Raw genomic sequence first — 25,286 nt, forward strand, 5'->3', positions numbered from 1 at the left:
ACCTACAGAATCATTTAATCCATTCAGCACCACCCAGGGGGAGCAAGAATCAGCTGGAACAAATGCTGCTTTCTGCATATCTGACAAAGGAGCCCACTGGTGATCAGTCCATTTTGCCTGCATACACAGATTTAATTCTGTGTGTGTGAAATACATTGCCGACTACTAAAACAGGAACACTGAGAGCAGGAACACACACTTTAGTTCTGGACATTTGAGTAACACTATGGTTTGGAAAGCATTACCAATATGACATTTTAGGCACAGTTTTTAACCATCTTCCTGCTTTATCACAAAGAGACAGACATCAAGCAGCAAATCTACTGGAAATAAAATGATTTTTCCAACTATTCTTAAGATAGCCTGTTCTTGAAGGCATAATTGCCCAAATATTAAAATCATGATACATTTAACTTGGAATTGTCCAAATTAGTTTCTCCTTTCCCACTCCACCCATAAGTATGATCATTTGACTCTGGAAAAAAGAGCTAATCTACTGCTGATTAAAGCTCACTCCAGTGATTCTCCTTTCATTACCACTTATGTAAGTGAGAGGAACTAACCATCCATCGGTCATGAGAAAATGCAAAGGATAAATAGCCTTCTCCGGGACCACTCATTTCAACCATCACCGAATGGTCATGTTTTGTGAAGGACAAGAAGACACAGGCCTGCTCCTTCTCTGGGTCACAGCTCAAAGGACTTCTAATACAGAACTTCTTGTTCCCACAGTCTGAGGCACTGAACTAGAAAAATGACAGAGGGAAAAAAAATCTTAATTATTAAATAAGCAGTTCATTACCAATCACAGAGCAGATGCTACCTTAAAGTATGGGTTTTAATGAGAAAAAATTTTCATAATAAGAATTCAAACAAGGGAACAGAAGACACATCACAAATTGAAATGACTGAAACAGTAATTAGACTTTGAACTTTTAAACTTAATTTTAATTAAGATTGGAAAAACTTTATACTAGTTGGCCTGTTATGATACAAGAACATTAAAGTTTCTTCAATACACAAAATATTTCACATAAGTATATTCTAGAGCAAAATTTCTGGTAAATTTTGAAACTTCTTAAGGAATATGTCCATGTTAGCAATCTTGTCTAACAAATATCCTCAGAAACAGCATTTTTAAAAGCAGACAAATCTTGGCAAGTTTTTATAGTTAGATCTTGGATACTGCTTTCAAAATTCAGATTCAAATAAGATACTAAATTTGTAAAACTGTAAAGTAATACAAGAAAATAAGTTACCCTGATATGTAGCATCATTCAAATATTAATAATTTAGTGGGGAAAGGAAAAAACAAAGATCTACAATGATTTAACCCAGAGTTGCTTGGTATGATATATAAAAGGAAGGGTCTAAAAAAAAGTCAATTCTATAGTTTGGCAGACCAAATAAGTTGACCTTGATAGAATGGCTGTGAGTATATTTCAGAAGCAAGCTAAATATTAACTTTAGATAAGTAGGCTAAAACTGATCACAACGAAATGAAGAGACCAAGCCACTAGGAGCTAAGAAACATGATTTTGATCTCTATTCCCTCCTTCACTCCATCATAGTAGCCAAAGGACTGATGCCCTTTACCTTCAACTGCACAAGAGGAAAACTAAAAAAACTAAATGAAACACAACCAGAGGCTTCTTCTAGCACTAAAAATGCTAGAATTCTAACAATTCTTAACGAACCTCCCTATAATTAGAGACTACATGCTTAGCACAAAGAAACAGTAAAAGCTCCTACAAGAGCTAATGCCTTTTATGAGTCCATGGAAAAACAAGAATATTGTCAGCAAATTCCTACTAGAAGCTCAAGTACAAACTCTTTATTCCCTTATAGCAGCTTTCAAGTAAGCATTAAGAGGACAGTGAGAGCTCTACAAATAACAGACATAACTGTTTAAAATCAAAAAAGTGCCACTTCCATGATAACATCATCAAACATAATGTCATACACATATTTTAAAATGCAGAAGAGAAGGAAAACAAAATAAGACTAATCTTACCTAGGAGTATTTACTTAGTCGTGACTACGTGAACAAAGAAATAAAGACAAAAGAAGGACAGAAAGAGAAAAGGGACTAATGTTTACTGGATATCTATTAAGTGCCAGGCACAGTTGGGAAACCTATATTCACTATTTTGTTCAATTCTTGCAGTGTATTAAGAGAGAGATATTATTGTTTCTGATCCTATAAGCTAAGAAACCAAGACTAAAAATTGAGTAATCTCTTGAAATATCCACAAAAACTAGGAAAGTCAGGGTTCAGGCCCCAACCTTATTTTCTCAACTGTAACAACCCACCTCAAATCACTCTCATTGTATCCACTTCTGAAGTAAGCAGTCTAACTTATCAGAATTTCCTTCTGTAGAACACTTCTTCCTAATATTTCACATACCCTTTCTAAGATGTTTTCTCAATCATAATTCTTTTGAATCAGAGGGTCTAGATGAAATTCTAACTGATGAGTTGCAAGAAACTTTCTGGGGTTTGGCATATAGAAGTCCTCAATACTCATTATGAAATAGGATATGAGTTATACCACCACTTCAAGAATCTCCCTCAAATCTTGTCTAAGTTTAGTTTAAGATTCCTCTCTGTATTTGACTCTGGACCACAAGGAAGGAAAGAAAGAAGGAAGGTAAGAAAGTAGGAAGGAAGGAAGGAACTTCCTCAAATTTATTTATTTATTTATTTATTTATTTATTGTGTTTATTTGTTTTTTTAAATATTTTTTTTATTTTTTTAATGAAAATATATTCACTTGTTAGTATAGAGTACTTATGAATATTATAACCACACTTTCATCATGCAGGTGTCTTGCATTTCCTTTATTCCAACCTATAAATCATAATGTTGCCACGAAACTTCCTTCAGATTTCTACAGTGATTCCAAAAACTTGCTGCCACAACCCAGACTAGCTATTTCTCTGGGCACTTTGCCAAGAATAGAACCACAATTTCCAAGAAAATTTTTGTTTTCTATTGTATTTTTAATTGCATTTGGTGAAGATACAAAAATGTTACTTACTGGTTTGGTTAAACGGGAAACTGGAGTTGGTGTTGACAAAGGTGATACTGTGGCTTTAAGTGTTGTAAAAGGAAGCGCATCTGGTTGTGAAATTATCTGACTAGGAATCTTCACCCAGTAGATTTTATACTTCTCAACAACCGTGACTCTGAAATGCAGTACCAGTGAGATTAGATAAAACACTGATTATGGTCCATCATAATCAAATCAAAGCTTTAAAGGAAGAAAAGGTGGGGCGGGGGGGGGCAGTGAACTGGAACATACAACTCATTGGAGGCAAATCTCTGACTCTCTTCCACTCCATCACTAGATGAACTTGAATTACTGTTTCCTCCACTCTTCTCTGTTCTTGCTTATCTGTTCTGTGGACATGCTAACAGCACTCATGAGTATCACACTCAAGGACTAACCCGCACAGATTTCTGCTCCTTGATAAATAAAGAACAAAGTACTACTCATTTCACAGTGTATCGTCCACATGCTTCCAAAGGGCATGAAGAGCAGCAGACAGCTACTACAGAGGCTGCAAAAGCAACCATCAACTCTCACCAGGGTCACACTCCTGTTCTCATATTCACCTAACACACAGGTGCAAAGCTTTGTTACTGTGTGCTGGGGGGTCTGTGGACAAAGTTGAGCAGAAAACAGAGACATGTCAGGTGAGAAATCTTTCCCTTGAAATATGTATATGCGACACCATTCTTCTTGTTTGTTTTTTGTTTTTTTAAAATAATTTTTTAAATTTTAATTTGTTATATATAACAGTGGAATGCATTACAATTCATGTTACACATATAAAGCACAATTCTTTATATCTCTGTTTATATACAAAGTATATTCACACTACTCGTGTCTTCATACATGTACTTTATATAATGATGTCCATCATTCCACCATCATTTCTAACCCTATGCTCCCTCCTTTCCTTTCCCACCCCTCTGCCCTATCTAGAGTTTGTCTAATCCTCCCATGCTCCCACTCTTAACCCCACTATGAGTCAGCTTCCATATATTAGAGAAAATATTCGGCATTTGTTTTTTTGGGATGGGCTAACTTTACTTAGCATTATCTTCTCCAACTTCATCCATTTACCTTCAAATGCCATAATTTTATTCTCTTTTATTGCTGAGTAATATTTGTATATATACACCCATTTTTTAATCCATTCATCTACCGAAGGGCATCTAGGTTGGTTCCACAATTTAGCTATTGTGAATTGTGCTGTTATAAACACTGATGTGGCTGTGTCCCTGTAGGATTCTGTTTTTAAGTCCTTTGGGTATAGACCAAGGAGAGGGATAGCTGGATCAAATGGTGGTTCCATTCCCAGTTTTCCAAGGAATCTCCATACTGCTTTCCATATTGGCTGCACCAATTGGCAGTCCCACCAGCAGTATGTGAGTGAGTGTGCCTTTTCCCTCACATCCTCACCTACACTTATTGTTTGTATTCTTAATAGCTGCCATTCTGTTTGTAGTGAGATGAAATTTAGAGTAGTTTTGATTTGCATTTCTCTAATTGTTAGAGATATTGAATATTTTTTAATGTATTTGTTGACTGATTGTATATTCTCTTCTGAGAAGTGTCTGTTCAGTTCCTTGGCCCATTTGTTGATTGGGTTATTTGGTTTTTTGGTGTTTAGATTTTTGAGTTCTTTATATACCCTGGAGATTAGTGCTCTATCTGATGTGTGAGTGGTAAAAATTTGTTCCCAAGCTGTAGGCCCCCTATTCACCTCACTGATTTTTTCTTTTGCTGAGAAGAAGCTTTTTAGTTTGAATCCATCCCATTTATTGATTCTTGATTTTAATTCTTGCACTATAGGAGTCTTATTAAGGAAGTAGGGTCTAATACGACATAATGGAAATTAGGGTCTACTTTTTCTTCTATTAGATCCATGATTTCTAGTTTAATTCCTAGGTCCTTGTTCCTCTTTAGTTTTGTGCATTTTGTTGCATTTAATTTAGTTTTGTGCATTTTGTTGGTTTAATTTCATTTTGTTGCATATGGATTTACAGTTTTCCCAGAACCATTTGTTGAAGAGGCTGTGTTTTCTCCAATGCATGTTTTTGGCGCCTTTGTGTGACACCATTCTTTACATAACTCTATGACATTCCATTTCCACTTGTACACAGAAGTAAGAAAATAGATATTTTTATAATTCTGAGAAGCAATGCAGGGGTTTACTTTTCTAACTATCTAAACTACAAATTGTATTGCTACAAAAAAGTACTTTGCTTTTTGGTACCAGGGATTGAACTCTGGGGTGCTCAACCACTGAACTATATCCCCAGTCCTTTTCATTTTTTATTCTGAGACAAAGTCTTACTAAGTTGCTCAGGGCATTACTAAATTGCTGAGGCTGGCTTTGAACTTGTAATCCTCCTGCCTCAGCCTCCCAAACCACTGGGATTACAGGCATGTGCCACTGTAGCCAGCAGGAGCATACATATTTTAGAAAGTGTTACTCCATATATCATGTACACTCAAGTATTAACTAACTGCTCATATGAGTACTAAAGTAGTGCAATACTCCAATCACTCAACAAATATCTACCATGTCTTAGACTAGATGCTGGGTATACACAGGTGAAATGAAACAACAAAGAAGAAAACAAACCATTGCATCAGTAAGATGGTATCATTACTATACCAAAACTCTCCTATACAGGTGAAAGTCCAATAGCATAAAAAATAACACAAAATATAATTACTCAATTATATTGGCTAAAAGAGATGGAAACTCTTCTACTCACAAAAACTGTATGTGATTCGGGGCACTACTTGGAGCATTCCAGTAGACTTTAATTTCTGTTTTTTTGGATGAACTTGTGTGACTCACAGCTGATCCCTGAAATAAAGTGGAAAGAACTATCATTCAATGAATACCTCAGCATAGTTGGAAATGCTATCATATTTCAAAGTAATCTATCACTGTATGACCAAGGCATTATGGTGAAGATGATTTTAATTAGAACAAGCACTAAGGTACACACAATAAACGAATGTGGATTGGTTATATTAGAAATTAGCTCTGTAAATAAAATAATCATCCGAAATTTAAGAAAACTGAAAGGTGTCACAAATATCGGGTGTGTTAATGCTTTATAAAGCTTGCTCATTATTTCATTTACATTATAAATTCATTCCTTCCATAAATAAAATGCAGATTACTCAAAAGAAAACTCCCTGCCTCCAAATACAGAGCATGATAATTTAGTAATTTCTTTCTCTTGAACAATCTTGTTTCCTACTTTTTTTTTCCACCTAGCAAACCCCTACTCCTGCTTTTAAAGCCTAGCTTAGAGATCAGCTCTTCCAAGAAGCTCCATATAAATTCCCTCCAGTCTGTAGGTGGCCCCTCTGGCATGCCTGCTATCACCCTGGATAAACTCTACCACACTGTCTTACTTAGGCATCTGTCCTATGTCCACATGTTCTCCTTTTGTGTCTTATCTCCTGTGTCCATTGGTTCTACTGATGTGTAAGGGTGTGGGTTCTTCAAGGAAAAATTGGAAGTCTCTTATTCATCACTTTATCCCTTGCAAGTTCCTGGTACAACAAATGTTTATTAAATGAATGAAAAAACTCTAAATTCTACCCTAAAATTCTATCTTCAATACTAAAAGCTTTCAAACATCAATATAAAATATGATATAAAATATCACAAACTGTAAGCTCTTCAAGCTGTTGCTGTATCTTTTCTAGGATGCTGATGTGTAAGTATATATCACAAGTTAAACGGGGGGAAGTCTGATCATTATGAATCTACATAAATGTCTGCAATACATGGCTAAGGTCATCATGCAACCACCACCCCATCATGAAAAGACCCCAAGGATAGGGATGGAAATCAACATGAACCTGGATATCTTCACAAGTCAGAAGCTGTGACACTTGACTGTCAATCAACGTGAAAGAGCCAACAGGAACACCACTCAAATCCTCAGCATTTCGAGCTTCTAGGAGGAAGCCTTTAAATGGTGGTCCTGACAAAGTAACTAAGAAACAGATTAAAAGATTTAGTAAGACCCCAAAAAGGAATGTTTAGAGAAAGTGCAACCAGTTAGAATCAGGTACACATGTACAAAACAACTCCTGAAGAGAAAACAGTAGAAACGGCCCTGCAGATAAAGAGTGTCTAAACTATGCAATGCAGGGCACTCACTTTGTGAGATACCAACAACCATTTTTCCTCAAGTGGGAAAAGCAGGTGACAGTCACAAGGCAGTCGATAGGGCTAAGTGAGTATGGAAAAAGCTAGATAAAAGTAAAAATGTCTTTCTTTATTACAAACCCCTTGGAGTCTTTAATATTCTAGTATGACAGGAGATTCTTGGGAGATATATTATATCTAATACACAGATATTAAATAAATAAAAATCAATCAATAAATTTTTTTCTCCATATACCCTTGTTGTTAAGAGCACATATTAATAACTTTGCATGTTTATAGTTGCAGAAAATAGTTTGCAAAATGCTGTAATCGATATATCTTCAACAGTTAGCCCACATTTTGCCAGAGGGACTGAGGAATCATAAGATTTCTGTCTTCAAGACAGAAAAATGTTCATTATATTTTAAACAAGTTAAAAACAAACTCTAGGGCTGGGATTGTGGCTCAGTGGTAGAGCTCTTGCTTAGCATATGTGAGGTCCTGGGTTGGATTCTCAGCACCACATATAAATAAATAAAATAAAGGTCCACTGACAACTAAAACTATTTTTAAAAACTCTGTTTTCTTCTTCTACTGAGTTAATAGTATTATTAATAAATAAATTAATAAATAAGTTAATAGTATTATTAATAAATACATACATTAAGTGATGATTTAAAACTTTTTCAGAATAGGAATAGATAGATATATCACCTAAGTCATAGGGTCATCTGGAATAAACAAAAAATGGGAAGACGAGAGTATCTTCTAACCAAGTGACTGAAGAGATTTAAAAGAATAATTCAAACCCAATAATAATCAAGATGCATAGGACAGTAAAAAAAGAGTGAAACCCAAGTGTAAATAATCATTCCCAGCACAGTACCTTCAACCTGATCTCCTGGTCTGAACGTCACCTGACTGACTGTGATGTGGTGAACAGGGTCAGCCTGTGGCCTGTGACCATGTTCAGGAATCATTCCATGGCACGACTGTGTCACTTTTCCACTGGGATAATTAGCCACAGAATTAATGCACAATAGAAATACGAAGGCACCACGAGTAAATCCAGGAGCTGCCATCTTGAAAAGAAGATTACAAGCAAATCATTTTCAGATATAATTAAAATATAAAAGCTTTTACAACTCAGGACAGTAATTCTAGATAACCACTTACCTTCCATGTTCACTATCCCTATTCTCAAAATATGTACTACAAGGAATGTGTTTCGTGAAATGTGACCTAGATTTGAATCTCAGTGCTACCATATAACAGCTGAGACTTTGGGCCAATCACTTAAGCCTCGACTTCCTTACCTGAAAAATGAGGAAACTAAGACCCTCTTTTCAAAGTTGTTCAAATAAAATGAAGATACAGCCCAAAGTCTCACAAGATAACAAATGATAGCTTTCATTAGTATGATGAGGATAATAAGCTGGACCAATAAAAACAAAGGTTTTATTTGGCTTCATCTTAGAAAGCTAAAAGATATCTCTCTTCTGGACCTAAACATCATCACTTGAAAAAATCTCTGGTATGACTTCTCTCAACTTCCCATTAAACTAATCATGATGAAAAGATGGATTATTAATTTTCAATACTGAAAACTAAACAAAGCAGACAACCAAGATCCAGAGACAATATTTCTAGGATCTATGCTTCCAGATATTGCTAAATTAAGAAACACAATGGTCAGCCCACACCATCTTCCTCTGACCAGCTATGTCCTAGAAAACCAGCTGCTTTATGCCAGTTCTACCCTTTTCCAGCCCAGGTCAGCCACTGCAGCTCAGGAAGACCCTCTGAACCTGAAAACCACAGCATTCAGCAAGCCTGGAGGAGCTGGGCAAGGACAAGTTCACAGAGTTAAGACTATGGACAGGCCGCAAACTGAAGGGCTCAAGAAGCAGTTCATTCTCCACAGAAGTGAGATTTTCTAGATTATATATCTAATCATAGACAAAGCACCTTTAGAGTCCCTGGAACAAATTACCATTTTATAATTATGTAAATAAGAAAAACAAGTTAATTAGAGCCTCATCTGGTGGGGTTTTATTAGTGCTTAACTGACTTGGAGAAAGGAAAGCCCAACTCCAGCCCACTAGAGCCATCCCACGGGTTAGGGGTAGGAAGACTAAGAAGGAGGTGTTAATAGTCACAGCCAAGGGGCACAGGGGCACTGAAAGACTCTCTGAACCTATTCACAGCTCCCCCCTACTCTCCACCTACACATTATAAAAGCCCTATTTACAGCAGTTTCCTTTATTCAGTGCATCACAACCAGCTATTAAAAACCTTACACGGCAAATTAAACAACAAAACATAATTTGAAAAGACAGAAGAAATATCAGAACCAGACTTGGATATAGCAAGAATGTTGGGATTATCGCTGGGAATATAAACAATTATGGTTGAGATGCTAAGGGTTCTAGTGGATAAAATAAACAGCATGCAAAAACAGATAAGCAAGGTGAGCTGAGAGGGACATCCTGACAACCCAAGGGAAATGCTTGCAATCCCAAACATGGTAACAAAAATTTTTAAAAATGTCTTTGATGGGTTTATTGGTAAACTGGACACATTTGAATAAAGAATCTCTGGACTTGAAGATAGCGCAATAGAAACCATTAAACTGAAAAACAAAGGGGAAAAAACAAATACAATATCCAAGTACCATGCTAAAGGACAAACACACATGACAAGAATTTCCAAAGAAAAAAAAAGAAACCTAAGAAATACTTGAAACAATAATGAATGATAATCTACCCCCATATTAATATCAGACACCAAACAACAGATCCAGAAACCACCAAGAGGGATAAAGTTTTTTTAAAGTGTGTTTGTGGCATATATGACAGCTAGTTTATATGTCAACTTGATTGGGCTAGAGATGCCATGGTAACTGATAAAATATTATTCTGGGGTATGTTAGGGTATTTCTGGAAGAGATCAATATTTCAGACTGAATAATGAAGATCCCCTCACCAATGTTGGTGGGCATTGTCAAATCATATGGTGCACAAAAGGAAGAGGAAGGGTGAATTCCCTCTCTTTTCTTGAGTTGGGATATTCATCTTTTTCTGCCATGAGATATCAGTACTCCTGGTTCTTAGCTCTTCAGACTCCAGGAAATATAACTGTAATCCTCCCTACCCTGCAACTGCCCAGTTTCAGGCTTTCCTTGGAAACCAAGGAAAGTTATCAGGGATAAACAGAAATATACATAATAATAAAGTAGTTGATTATTCATAAAGATAAAACAATCCTGAATATATATTCACCTAAGAACAAGAGCATCAAAATATACAAGGCAAACCCAGTAGAACCACAAGCAGAAACAGATAAAAACAACTATTTTAGTAGGAAATTTCAACAATCACCCCTCCCCCATCAGAAACTAACAGATCCAACAGGCAGAAAATCAGTAAGGACCTAGCTTAACTTAACAAAATCATCAGTCAACAGGAGCTTACAGATGTCTATAGATATTTCACCCAATGATGGAAGAATACACATTCCTCCCAAGCTGACATGAAATATTAACCAAGATAGACCACTTTCTGTGCCATAAAACATAACTTAACAAGTTTAAAAGAACAGAAATGACAAAATGTCGGCTCTTAGATCATAAATGGAATTAAACTAGAAACCAGTAACAAAAAAGACCGCTGGAAAAAATCCCCAAATGCTGGAAATTAAACAACATGCTTCTAAATAACATAGGGTCAAAGAACTCTCAGGAGAAATTAAAAATACTTTGAATTAAGTGATGAAAATAGAACTTATTAAAATTTGTGGGGTCCAGCAAAAGTAGTGTTAGAGGGGAAACTTTTGAATTGACTGCATTTATCATTTTGTAAATAAACCCTATGTTGGATCAAAACTAAAATACAGGAAGTCCTGCTAAACCCCAGAAACTGTGTTAGGGAAATACACACATAAACCAGTTTTGCACCCTGTATCAGGTTCTACCAAGTAGACAGCATAAGGTCTGACAGTACTGTGTACCTCTTTTATCTAACATCAAAGCTAAAGAGAATTCTACTTGTCTAAAGATAAGCAAAGGAACAAATGAACCAATCAAGAGGTTCAGAAAAAAAAATCTTTACAAGAAGAAAAGCACAATATTTCTCCGTAGATTTAGAAGACTAACTTTTTAAATGGTTGATGACTAGCCAGGCATGATGGCACAATGACTGTAATCCCAGCAGCACCAGAGGCTGAGGCAGTAACATTACAAGTTGGAGGCCAGCCTCAGCAACTAAGTAAGACCCCACACAACTTAAATAAACACTGTCTCAAAATTTAAAAATAAATAAATAAATTAAAAGGGCTTGGGGTATGGCTCACTGGGTAAGCTCCCCTGGGTTCAATCTCTGGTACCAAAAAAAAAAATAATAATAATAAAATGGTTGATTACTATAGGAAACAGAATAAGCAGAGTATTAGGAGAGTTTGGGGTGAAAACCTTGGTTTCCAAGTCCTTTTGACAGGGAATGATCTGTTGTTAGAGGTGGACCTGATTTTAGGACCTAGCAATATGCACAGAAGATCATAGTCACAGTCCAAACCACACAGTAGTGGCCAAGTTATTATAGAGATTAAATATTGTCGTGTGCCATTTAAGCTAAAAAATGGTACAATGGGAAAAGTTAACTCAGTTTAGCAAATATTTATTTGGCACTGACCTTCTATGAAAGTGGAAACCAGACTTCTTGTCTAGTCTCTTCTATGGTCACTAAGCAGATAAATAACATGAAGAAAGTCACTTAATCTAAGTTTCCATTTCATTCACCATTTGCAAAATATAGCCAACCAACTAAAAGAATTCAAAGCCACCCTCAACAAATGTTACGATTTGAAAGCAAATCACAAAAACATATTGAGAATAATTTAAATAAGAAGTACAAAAAGGATAAGGGAAGTAGGTAAAACAAAGCCAACTGCATTCATTAAGAAATACCAACACTGCCAGACAACGTGGCACAGGCCTGTAATCCCAACAACTGGGGAAGCTGAGACAGGAGTATCAGGAGTTCAAAGCCAGCCTCAGCAAAAGCGAGTTGCTAAGCAACTCAGTGAAACCCTGTCTCTAAATAAAATACAAAATACAGATAGGGTTGTGGTTCAGTAGTTGAGTACCACTGAGTTCAATACCTCTGTACCAAAAAAAAAAAAAAAAAAAGAAATACCAACACAACATAGATATGCAAAGGAAGAACAGGACAACATTAACTTCTTTGTTCTTTGTTCAATGCTCACTGTTCCAGATCAAGTTCAATTTTCTTAATAATGGCTAATGATGGCTTTCCATTCATTAAGAAATACCAACACTTAATGGTTTAAATTTTAAACTTATTAGACAACCTCTCTCAACAATATCATAATTATGATAAGAAAAGGAAGGGAGTCATTCAGAAACATTTAAGCTAAAATTATGGAATGTTGATAATAAACTATTATGAGAATATCCTTCAAGCACAGTTATGTGGAATTTTTTTAAAATTATTAATATTCACATTCTACTTCATATATTAAAACTTATAAATTATTCTTATCAGTTGAGGACAATGATAGACCTATTAGTTTTAAAGATTAAAAGAGAGGTTACTTTGATTCTCTAACTGAAATATTCCCCAAACTGATAAGATTTTACAGTTTTCTTTCTTGTCTAAAAGGCACTTAATAAAAGGATGAAATAGCTGTTCATACCTTATTCTACAAACATTTCACATATGGATAATTCCTCAAAACAAATGATGTAAATACAAAACTCTTATACTTAAATGAAAATGTAATTCTTATTGTGATCTTGGTCCACAGAGGCAAGTGATATTAATCAAGATAACATTTTTATAACAACAAAGTAAAATTAAAATAAAAAAGAAGAATCTAATAGAAAATGTCTACATGTAAGAATGTTATTAAAGGAAGATGTGTTAACTGAAGTTTTTTTTATTCTTTTTAATTTTTTTTTAGGTGTAGATGGACACAACACAATGCTTTTATTTTTATGTAGTGCTGAGGATCCGGTCCTGCCCATGCTAGCAAGTGCTGTACCACTGAGCCACAATCCCAGCCCTATTCTTTTTAATTAATTTCTCATGAAGTGTATTTTTATTATGTGACTCTAATCATATAGAAGAATAAGATAAAATGGGGGAAAACATTTTTTAAAACCATGTCAGGGCTGGGGGGGCATTACTCGGTGGTTAGAGCACTTGTCTAACATGTGTGAGGACCTCATTTTAATCCCCAACATTGCAAAATTTTTAATTTTTTTTAAATTAAAAAATTCCAGCAAGGCACAATGATACGCACCTGTAATCCCAGTGGCTGGGGAAGCTGAGGCAGGAGGATCACAAGTTCAAAGCCAGCCTTAGCAACTCAGCAAGGCCCTAAGCAACTTAGCATGTCCCTGTCTCAAAATAAAACATAAAAAAGTAAAAAGGGCTGGTGAGGGCTGGGGATGTGGCTCAAGCGGTAGCGTGCTCGCCTGGCATGTGTGGCCCGGGTTTGATCCTCAGCACCACATACCAACAAAGATGTTGTGTCCGCCAAAAACTAACTAAATAAATATTTAAAAAAAAAATTATAAAAGGGCTGGTGATGTGGCTCAATGGTTAATGCCCCTGGGTTCAATCTCCAGTATCAAATTAATTCCATGCAAGACAATTAAGTTAGCAGATAACTAATCAAGTCATTTATATTACATTCAAGTTATAGCTCTTATTACTAGTCATTATTTAAATTAAGAAATTAAAGGAGTTCAAAAATTTACATTCAGACAAAAAATTGCAGAAATTCAGCCCAGTAACACCCACTCTTCTTCATATGAGTGTGGCAAACACTGATGGTGGTGATTGATGGGTGAGTACATATAAAGAATGAGCTTCATAGATGCAAAAATAAGCAAAATGCATCACTATAAATTATCTAAATAGTTTAGGAATTTGGAGATTTACTGTTTTATTTCTTTTTTTGTTTTGTTTTGTTTTGAAGTATGCACTGAGATGTTCTTTTAGAGACTGGCTCCATGCAATTGGCAAAAGGAGATTTATTGGGGATCCATTCCAGAGCGCTGGGGCCCCGTGCTTACTCAAGAAGGGACAGCAGCCCAGAGCCCAGAGCTGAGGTCAAGCAGAGCTTAAGTACACTTTCTGGAGAGGGCGGTGGGCTTTGCATACATCAGAACAAATCATCATGAGGCGCGGGAAAATTGAACAACAACTCTGAGACGTGATTGGCACATTCATTGGCGGGAACAGGTCGGGTGGGGGTGATTGGTCATTCCTAAGCAGGTTACACATTCAAACTGATTGGTTCGGGCCCTGTGACAACTGCACAGGGCCCTAGGCTAAATGGCCAGTAGGGTGTTGTTTTAAGTATCTCAGGAATCTGGGTGTAACAGAGGAACTTAATAATTCCTAATCTTTTACATTCAAGCTTTCCAGCTTAGAAACTTTACCCTTTCAATCCAAAGTAAGAAACAGTTTTTTTACCTGATAACACAACAAACACTTCAAGATATTTACCTTTATCATATTATGAATTCATATATTATTTTTCTATTCCTTCCTTTTTTTGGGGGGGGTACTGGCTCTATCCTACTAAATTATTATTTCATAACCCACCAATGGAATATTAACCTGCAGTTTTAAAAAAACAATGTGGGATACATAAACCATTAAGTTTCAACTTTGAATCAAATTCTAAAATTAGAAATATTGTAATGCCAGATTTGTGGGACAACAATAGACCTCCAGGAGCCAAATCCAATGCAATCACATAAGTCTTTACTGCAAGCTGGAGCCTGGACTCACAAAGGTTTAGAAGCGGTCCTGAGGAGTGAGTCCTGGCCCTTAGTTCAGGAGAATTTATAGGTTTTGGGGGGATACTCTATGCGTCACAACATCACACAGCAAATCATTTTACACCATGTGAAAGTCAAACAATAATTCTTAACATTGATTAGCACATTCATTGGCCAGAACAAGTCGGGTAAGGGTGATTGGTTAGTTCAAGTGGTAGATACGTTTGAACTGATTGGTTTAGGCCGCAAGGGGTTGTTAGAGTGTATATGCTAAACTTGCAGGGTTGCCTAATCAGGTTATCAATCACCAAAACTACTGGGAGGGCCGTTTGGTATTTCAGGTGTCTTCCCTGTCTCACTCTGATTGGTTGTTGCTTTGGTCCGAAATTAGGCCTCAGGCAATCTTTTGGTCCTTTCAGGAACTTGCACTTGCTGAGTCAAGGACGTCTGGTAAGGACAAATGACTCAGCAGGGTAGCTATGTGCCTCACTACCCCCTACCTTTGGAGAGGCCCTGCTCTGAGGTACAAGCTGGTTTTTCAAAAATGGAGTCACATCAGTTTCTTTGTATCAAGAATTTCAGTAAAAAAGGAAAGACTCCATTCATGAACCTAAACAAAAACTATATATATGGCTAATAAATTAGTATTCCTGTTGCTGAAAGCTGGGTCCTTGTCCCTGATGCCAATCTTATAATGAGGACATGGTTTTGAGAAAAAGGGAAAAGAAGGTCTGTTGCTTAGCTAGCAAAGGAGAAACACAGGGGACTCCAGTCCCAAAGGCTGTGATTCTGCCTATCAACAGGCCTATCAACTGCCTATTTAACAAGGTGATTCTAAGGCTACTTTCCAAGTGTTCTCAATTGGAGTTGTAATTCACTTGTTAATTTGGGAGATAGTCATTTCAGAGATCTTCTAGTACCATCCCCACAGTCTGAATTACTTCATTCCCAAAGTGGGTGTGTGCTCACTCAGGGACAGGTAACTCACCCAGGATGAGGAAGAAAGGCAATCCTGTTTCCCCTGAGATTAGGGAGGAGTAGGGAGGGAGGAAGAGAAAGAAACAAGTCCATTTTAAAAATAAGTTGCACCAGAGATATGAAAAAATGTGCTCTAAGTGTAACAAAAATTGTAATGCATTCTGCTGTAATTTATTTTTTGAAAAATCAATAAAAAAAGAAAATGGAATGTGTTCAAATAACAGAGATGAAATCAATTCCACAACAGTACATGTTAATTAAAGGTGCCTTCTCTATTTCTTAAATCAAACCTTTTGAACTAGTAAAACTATTGAACTAGTTTGAATCTCAGAACATGATCAAAACTAATAAAACACATTTAAAATATAAAAAAATAAAATAAAATAGTTGTTCTTAAAGTATGTTTTCACATACTCCTTTCAAAATTTTCATCTACATTCTATAATGTTCAAGTAAATAGTTACTTTCTACCACGTGCTTTTATTTTAGCATGTTATAAAACTTACAGTGACATTGTTGTTGTTGTTGTTATTATTATTATTATTATTATTATTATTATTTTGGTACAAGTGTTACCTGAGTCTTATGCCAGAGGCCTGACTCTGGGGATCCAACCAATCAGGTCCAGTTACTTGGTGCCAAAACCCAAACAGAAAAGGTAATGGGAAGATACATGAAAAGAACTTAAATCAGTATAGTTACACTGGGAAGACAGGGGACCCATGTTCTTAGCTCCGTCTTGGAAGGGCTAAAGATGACCCTGAGGTTTTATAGAAAGGGGAATGAGGGAGAAAGACAGAAGCTTTTCCCACACTGCCATACCAAGTGATCTTGGTCAGAGGTAGTCCTTCCACATTATCTCAGAATTGGTCAGGCTGTGCCTCTGAGTGATAAGAAAGGGGCTACTCCACTGGAGGGCAGTTTCCATTCATCACAAGTTGTTTACTGTCAGACTATTCCTGGAATCCAAGGTGACTCAGAGTAAAGATGATGGATGTAAAATAGAGACAAAGATGTCTTTAATCCATTGGACATTTGCTGAAAAGTGAAGAATCTAAGTCCTTGTTACATAAGTACAAAGTGTTACAATTAATTTAACAGTTGAATATGCTTTTTTCCTGGGCTTTTGGCCTAAAAACAGAACCACCATTTATAATGTCCCTTTCATTAGAAAATGGAATTGAAATTCCAAGTTGAATTGAATCAGAAAATAACTTAGGGACAAACACACTTGTAAGATGGGCATTTCATCTAAGATCTGGGGCAAACTTGGTAGGCTTTGCACTGTGACCAAACCCTAGAGGGATGAGAATGAGAAACCAGCCTCTACCTCAGAGCAAAGCCTGTCCAAGGAAGGGGGCATGACCCTTGTTCTTGGAAAGACCCACAAAGCACTACTAGGCACATACCCACCCTGCTGAGTTGTTTTATCTACAAATAACAGGAGAGATTTGCTGTGCCAGGTGTCCCTGACTCAGTCAGGCTAGGTGGGGACCCATAGCAACCCTCTAGCAACCACCAATCAGCGTGAGACAGGGAAAATACCTGGGATGCCAGATGATCCTCCCAGTAGTTTATGGTGGTTGATAACATATTGGGAAACCATGGATTTCATCACATACACAACTTGAGGTTTAAACCAATCAGTTCAAATGAATCCCCCTCTTGTAGTAACCAATCACCCTTACCCAACTTGTTCCCACCAGTGAATGTGCTAATCATGTTTTAGAGTTGTTTTATGATTTTCCCGCGGTGTGTGATGATTTTCTAAGAGATGCTATGATGTATGTGAAGTCCCTGCCTTCCCCAAAGAGTATATAGAACTGCTGCAAACCCTGGGCTCGGGCCTCTCATTGTCACCAGTTGCTATGTGCGCATGGAGGACCGAGCTAGCTCGCAATAAACACCTCTTTGCTGCTTACATTGATCTTGGTCTCTGGTGGTCTTTTAGGGTCCCGAATTTGAGCATAACAAGAACAGAGATGGGAATATGTGTTCACCTGATGAGCAGCAATTAGAGAAATGCAATTTAAAACTACACAGAGACTCCATCTTAAACCAGTCAGAAGGGCGATGGTGGAAATAGTTTTGGAAAAACAGGTAGAAGGATAAGGAGATGAAAAGCTAAGACTAACAAGATTATTTTTAACAAGATTATTATTATTTATTATTACAAGATTATTAGTAAAGCAATCAAATTTTTTAAGACAGAAAATGAATAGGATCCTCAACCAGAATCCTAAGATGCAAGAAGTAAAATCAAGAATTGATAAATGGGATGGAATCAAACCTAAAACCTACTTCACAGCAAAGAAAACAATCAAGAATGTGGAGAGCCAACAGATGGAAGAAAATCTGCCACTTGTACTTCAGAGCATTAACTCCAGAATATATAAAAAAATCTCAAAAAACTTAACATAAAAAAACCCCTGATCAATAAATGGGCAAAAAAATTGAACAGGCACTTCATAGAAGATGAAATATGAATAGTCAATAAATATATGAAAAAATGTTCAATTTCTCTAGCCATTAGAGAAATGCAAATTAAACCTACACTGAGATTTCATCTCACTCCAGTCAGAATGGCAATTACTAAGAATAAAAGCAACAATAAACGTTGGCGGAAACGTTGGGGGAAAAGGTACACTTATAATTGTTGGTGGGACTGCAAATTGGTGCAACCACTCTTGAAAGCAATATGGAGATTCCTCAGAAATCTTGGAATGGAACCACCATTGGACCCAATTATCCCACTCCTCAGTATATACAAAAAACTTAATATCAGTATACTACAAAGATGCAGCCACATCAATGTTTATAGCAGCTCAATTTGCAATAGCTAAGTTGTGGAAACAAACCCAGGTGCCCTTCAACAGATGAATGGATAAAAAAAAATATGGTATATATACACAATGGACTATTATCCAGCCATAAAAAGAATGAAATTATGGCATTTGCCAGTAAATGCCTGGAACTGGAGAATATCATGCTAAGTGAAATAAGACAGTCCCAAAAAACCAAAGGCTGACTGTACTCTTGGAACACACAATAGGGTGGGAGGGGAGAATAGAAGTTCAGTAGGGAAAAGGAGAATGAAAGGAAGGGAAAAAGAATGGGAACAGTGTTACCGATGTTGACCGGTGACGAGTCCTTGCTTCCCCAATGTTGAAGCACGCCGAGGCAAGATCAGAGTGGAAAGTAGAAGTTTATTAAAGGACAGCAGAAAAGACTTCTCCCAGAGGAAGAAGGGAACCCAAGAGATGGAATCCGTGAAAGTGCAGTTGTCTTCCCATTTTATAGTTAAGGCCTTCATCTGGTCCCCCCCCCCCATTCCTGTCCTGTTATCTTTCAGGGATGGAATGTAGGTGGGAAGGCCGGAAGAGTGGGGCACAGAAGGGCCAAAGAAGTAATCTGGGCAGGAAGGACTTTTCAGTCAGCATCTACAAGTTTGCTGGGAGCTGTTTCTTCTTTTTTTTTTTAAGAGAGAGAGTGAGAGAGGGGAGAGAGAGAGAGAGAGAGAGAGAGAGAGAGAGAGAGAGAGAGAGAGAGAGAAAGAGAATTTTTTTTTAAAGAGAGAGTGAGAGGGGGGGGAGAGAGAGAGAGAGAGAGAGAGAGAGAGAGAGAGAGAGAATTTTTTTTTTTAATATTTATTTTTTAGTTCTCGGCGGACACAACATCTTTGTTGGTATGTGGTGCTGAGGATCGAACCCGGGCCGCACGCACGCCAGGCGAGCGCACTACCGCTTGAGCCACATCCCCAGCCCAAGAGAGAGAATTTTTAATATTTATTTTTAGTTCTCGGCAGACACAACATCTTTGTTGGTATGTGGTGCTGAGGAAGGAACCCGGGCCGCACGCATGCCAGGCGAGCGTGCTACCGCTTGAGCCACATCCCCAGCCCCGGGAGCTGTTTCTTTAACACTCCTTTGGGATGGGCTCTGGGCCTTGGGTTTTTCCGGACTTCATTAACATTCCAAGAGTTGTTCTGCTTTTCCTGGAATTCATTCTCAACATGGCCTCCATTCTGGATCTTACTCGATATTAGACCCGATTTACCTAACTACACTGACTACCTAACTTTAAATCTGGCTTCAACAGGAAAGACAGTAGAATGAATTGGACATAAATTTCCTATGTTCATATATGAATACACAATCAGTGAAACTCCACATCATGTATTGTTATGCCAGATTCGTGGGACCTCAATACACCTCCAGGAGCAGAATCCAATGCAATCACACAAGAGTCTGTATTGCAAGCTCAAGCCTGGACGCACAACCATTTCTGATGCAGCGGTACTGAGGAGTAAGTCCCAATCCTTTGTTCAGTGAGATTTTATAGGTTTGGGGGGATATTCTATGTGTCACAACATCACACACTAAATCATTTCATACTTTGGGAAAATTAAACAACTCTTAACATTGATTAGCACTTTCACTGGTGGGAACAAGTTGGTGAGTTCAAGAGGTGGATACATTTGAACTGAATGATTTAAGCTGTGAGGGGTGTCCATGCTAAACTACATGGTTTCCTAACAAGTTATCAATCACTCCTGGGAGGGTCACCTAGTATTCCAGGTATTTTCCCTGTCTCATGCTGATTGGTGGTTGCTAGGGGGTTGCTATGGATCTTCAGGGTCAGTCTTTAGGCCACAAACATTCTTTGGCCTTTTCAGGAACTAGCACAATTGAGTCAGGGACACCTGGCCCTGCAGATCTCTCCTATTAGTCACAGACAAACAACTCAGCAGAGTGGTTATGTGCCTAGGAGCACTCTGTGGGTTTTTCCAAGGACAAGGGCCACGCCCCCACCCCACCCCCACCCTTGGACAGGCTGTCCAAGGACAAGGGCCATCCACCCCACCCCCGCCCTTGGACAGGTAGAGGCTGGTTTCTCAAAAATGGAGTCACATCAGTTTCTCAGTACAACCTCAAGGATGAAATCCTAATTAGAATAAGTTTATAGTTCACGTATATATAAAATGTCAAAATACACTCAACTGTTATGTTTATCTAAAAAGAACAAATTTTTAAAATTGGATTATAGTTTTACCCTTGAAAAAAGGGAAGAGTACATACAGAAAGAGGAAAAGAAACAAATTCTGGTGAGAATCTGGCAGTTAAACCTGATGCAATCTTTACAACAAGCAGATCTTATCTTCATAATAAAGATGAGGAAACTATACCTCAAGTCAACCAACTTTTAGAATTGGAAACTAAACAAACTAATATCATTGTTTAATGTCTGTATCATCGTTCCCTACTTGGAGAGAGAAGAAGGAAAGTAATCAGGAACTCAAATTTCACAATGAACAATGTGAATAGTGGGCATATTGTAATATAAATGATGAAATCTAATAGTCCTACCTAATTCAGAATGTTGAGTCTACTTTATAATCTGAGTAGTAATGTAGAGATTTCTTTCACAGAACTAAAGCTTCAGAAAGAATGGATTTAAAAATGATTAGTTCAATGTGTAAAAAAACAATAAGAAGAATTCTAACAAATGGTAACTGCCATTATTTGTTATCACTATTAACATTCGATATCACCAGTATGTAGCTGGGCATGGTGGTGCATGCCTGAAATCCCAGCAGCTCAGGAGGCTGAGACAGGAGGATCAGGAGTTCAAAGCCAGCCTCAGCAAAGGTGGAGACTCTAAACAACTCAGTAAGACCCTGTCTCTAAATAAAACATAAAATAGAGCTAGGGATGTGGCCCAGTGGTTGAGTGCCCTTGAGATCAATCCCTGGTACCAAAAACAAAAACACAATATTCACCATATTACCAGTATGTGCTAACTTCTGAACACTACTGAGAACAGACAACTAAGATTTCACATATTTATTGGATCTGCATTTAATTTGTTCAAGTCTTCTAAAATATTTTAGAAAATTTACTTCTCTTCTTTCTGGTAACCTCAGCTTTATAGAAAACTTCCACATCAAGAATTAAATTGACTTTGATAACTGAATCTCAAGTTATAGGGAAATTGAAAAATAGGTCAAGTATTTTCACTTGCCCAGATAAAAATGTTTTAGACTCCATTTTCACAGCAGAAAGCACAGATAAAAATGATTTTTTTAGATTAACAATTAGAATTATGACATTTTCAGAAAAAACAAAAAGCATAAAAAAAACAAAGAGCATAAAAATGCCACATTGCATACCTCTTTGAGATCTATCAGATCTAATAATTTAAGATGATCGGAAGGACTTCTGAAAAAGATTTCAGAGTTCAAGTGAAAGTAAGACAAAGTAAGGGGAAAGTAGGAAAAAACAATGGAAAAAAAGCAATTTGAAACTCTACAACCCAATCTGGTTTTCCTAACCACAGCATCATCAAGGAGGAATTTTCTTGTTTTCTTTACTCATTGTATGGAAAAATTATTGGAAGCAAATATCTTATTTATATGCAATAGAAAGTTTTGTTTGGATCATTCCATATTATTTCTTAATAATCCTGTCCTGGGGCTGGGGATGTGGCTCAAGCATAAGCACACTCACCTGGCATGCATGCGGCCCAGGTTCGATCCTCAGTACCACCTACAAACAAAGATGTTGTGTCCACCAAAAACTAAAAAAAATTAAATATTGAGAGAAGGGAAATTGCATGGAATGGAAGGAGACCCTCAGGGTTATACAAAATTATACAAAATTACATACAAGAGGAAGTGAGGGGAAAGGGAAAAATAATACAAGGGGGAGAAATTAATTACAGTAGAGGGGGTAGAGAGAGAAGAGGGGAGGGGAGGGGAGGGGAGGGGAGGAGGGATAGTAGAGGATAGGAAAGGCAGCAGAATACAACAGACTCGAGTATGGCAATATGTAAATCAATGGAAGTGTAACTGATGTGATTCTGCAATCTGTATACGGGGTAAAAATGGGAGTTCATAACCCACTTGAATCAAAGTGTGAAATATGATATATCAAGAACTATGTAATGTTTTGAACAACCAACAATAAAAAAAATTCTCTCTCTCTCTTTGAAAAAAATAAAAAAATAAAAAATAATCCTGTCCTCAAAGCAAAATTAGGTGCCAAGTGAAATGGCCCCTTCTCTAAAGACACAAAACTAAGAAATGAAACAAAATAAACACTATTAATCTGTAATGTAATGATATAACTAACTATTTATCAAATGCCAGTTCTATTCCAGTCATCCCAGTTAGTGCTTTACATGTAAGAATTCTAATCATTGGAAGAAACATACAAAGCTATTATTATTATTATCATTATTATTATTATTATTATTGATATGGATATAGAAGCTCACAGAGGTCATTTTAAAAAACTGCATAAAATTACAAAGAAACAGAATGGGAAAAATTGCATTGTATTGTATTAATTTAGATGTATAGGAGAAAATAGTAGCTATGTTAACAATTACTAAAGGCTAAGGACTGGGTAGTAGAATACTTGCCTAGTTTTTTTGAGGTGCTGGTGTCAATCTCTAGTATTGCATAAAATAATAATAATAATTAGACACTATGTCAAGGACTAAGTATGCATTCCTCCCAATAACCAAAGAGGCTGGAGAGGTCTTATTGTCCCCAATATGAAAATAAGGCACTGATTTAAGCACTTGCCAAAGTCACAGCAATTGTGAGGGGAAAAGTATGGCCTCTGGCTAGTTTCTGAGTTTTTAACCACTAAATCTACCCTCAGTTCAGATCAGACCATTAATGTGGACATGGACAGCAAATAAAGCAAATGGAGGAAAGAGGTTTCAGAATGAGCAGGACTTGAATGGGCACAAAAGTGAAAATGGATTTTTATGGAGAGTGAAGGACAATCTAACTAGAAACAAGGTCAAATGTTAGAAACAGCTACTGGAGGGGCTGGGGCTGGAGCTCAGTGCTTAGTCCTCAGCACTTGCCTCATACATGTGAGATGCTGGGTTTGATCCTCAGCACCACATAGAAATAAATAAAGATATTGTGTCCATCTACAACTAAAAAAAATATTTTAATAAAAGAAAGAGAAAAACATCCACTGGAAAAAAAAATAAGTGTAGTGTTTTTCTTTCTGCCTTTTACATGATGCTATCCATCCCCAAGACTTTTCCCTTGTCCTCATCTTGCCACTTCCCATCCCTGCAGGCTCCTCATTTCCATGGCCTTTATTACCTCCTCTAGGATAACCTTTCAAAAATCTCCCAGTTGCCCCTGCTCCATATCCACAAGGCTGTGACTCAAGTGTCCGACTGTGTATAAATTTCTGCGTGTGTGTGTGTGTGTGTGTGTGTGTAGGCATGTGTTTCTTTTTGGAAACTGTGTTCAATTTTTCTGAAATGAACACTCTAGTCTAGTTCTTATATCTGAGCATCGAATGTGACAGTGGCCTGTCAATATTATTTCTAATCAGCAACATTCAAAATCCTACAATCTCAAGATTTGATTCCAAAGATTCTTTTGGATCCAGCATTCCACACAAGCTCTACAGATTCCACCTCCACCCTTCTGTGCCCCTACCTACTCCTTCCACCTTTCTTCTCTTTTGCATTTCTTTCCTCCATTACATAGGGCCACTGTTGTCCATTCTGTCAGCACCTCCAAGCACAAAGTCCTCCCCACCTGTCATGCAGATTAATGAAACACTCTAGGGCACCCTATTTTTTTTTTTTTTTTGATACCAGGGATTGAAACCCAAGTGCACTTAGCACTGGTCCACATTCTCAGCCCTTTTTATTTTTTATTTTGAGACAGGGTATCGCTAAATTATATATAGCCTAAATTGCTGAGGCTGGACTCAAACTTTCAATCCTCCTTCCTCAACCCTCCAGGGTCACTGGGATTATGAGCATGCACCAACACATCCACATTAAACTGTTTTTCTCTACTCATGCTCTGCCTTCAGAGACCTCCATTTTTCCATCTATCAAACTCCTACTCATGTAAACATGTATGTACATATGTTTTTGCAAGGAAAAATATTCCTAGTTACTAAAAAGCAGTTAATAATTATTAGCCATCATCTTTGACACTATTTTATTCTTTTTATTAATACACAGTATTCTATAGTTTGGATATGGAATATTTTATTTTTGTGATCACTGAAATTATCTTAATTTTTTTTTACAAATAATCCTTGCATAATAGTTTCAGTGGAAAAAATAAGACAAAAATCTCTGTACACAATACTTAAACTATATTTTAAAATGTACACTGCCCATCATTTCATGTAAAAGGCAAGACCAATAAAATTCAACATAAGCAAGAAAATGAAGTAATGAGCACTCCTTTATATAATGAAGAAGGTAAATTACCACAATATTTTTGGAGGAAAATTGATAGCAT

General features: G+C 37.0%; 1 protein-coding gene across 1 annotated transcript in view; it reads right to left on the bottom strand.

The window, feature by feature from the left end:
* Positions 1 to 13,635, bottom strand: part of Frrs1 (ferric chelate reductase 1) — a 37,092-nt gene extending 23,457 nt beyond the window's left edge. Inside the window, exons 1-6 of the mRNA XM_078026805.1 lie at positions 13,519 to 13,635; positions 8,084 to 8,279; positions 6,906 to 7,042; positions 5,798 to 5,892; positions 3,042 to 3,189; positions 564 to 746 (exon numbers count right to left, since the gene is read on the bottom strand). Coding sequence (XP_077882931.1) covers positions 564 to 746; positions 3,042 to 3,189; positions 5,798 to 5,892; positions 6,906 to 7,042; positions 8,084 to 8,279 — 759 coding nt within the window. The 5' untranslated portion in view covers positions 13,519 to 13,635. The remainder of the gene's footprint in view (positions 1 to 563; positions 747 to 3,041; positions 3,190 to 5,797; positions 5,893 to 6,905; positions 7,043 to 8,083; positions 8,280 to 13,518) is intronic.
* Positions 13,636 to 25,286: the final 11,651 nt, after the last annotated feature.

The sequence above is a fragment of the Ictidomys tridecemlineatus genome, chromosome 11, assembly GCF_052094955.1.
Source record: "Ictidomys tridecemlineatus isolate mIctTri1 chromosome 11, mIctTri1.hap1, whole genome shotgun sequence".
NCBI classification, from domain to species: Eukaryota; Metazoa; Chordata; class Mammalia; order Rodentia; family Sciuridae; genus Ictidomys; species Ictidomys tridecemlineatus.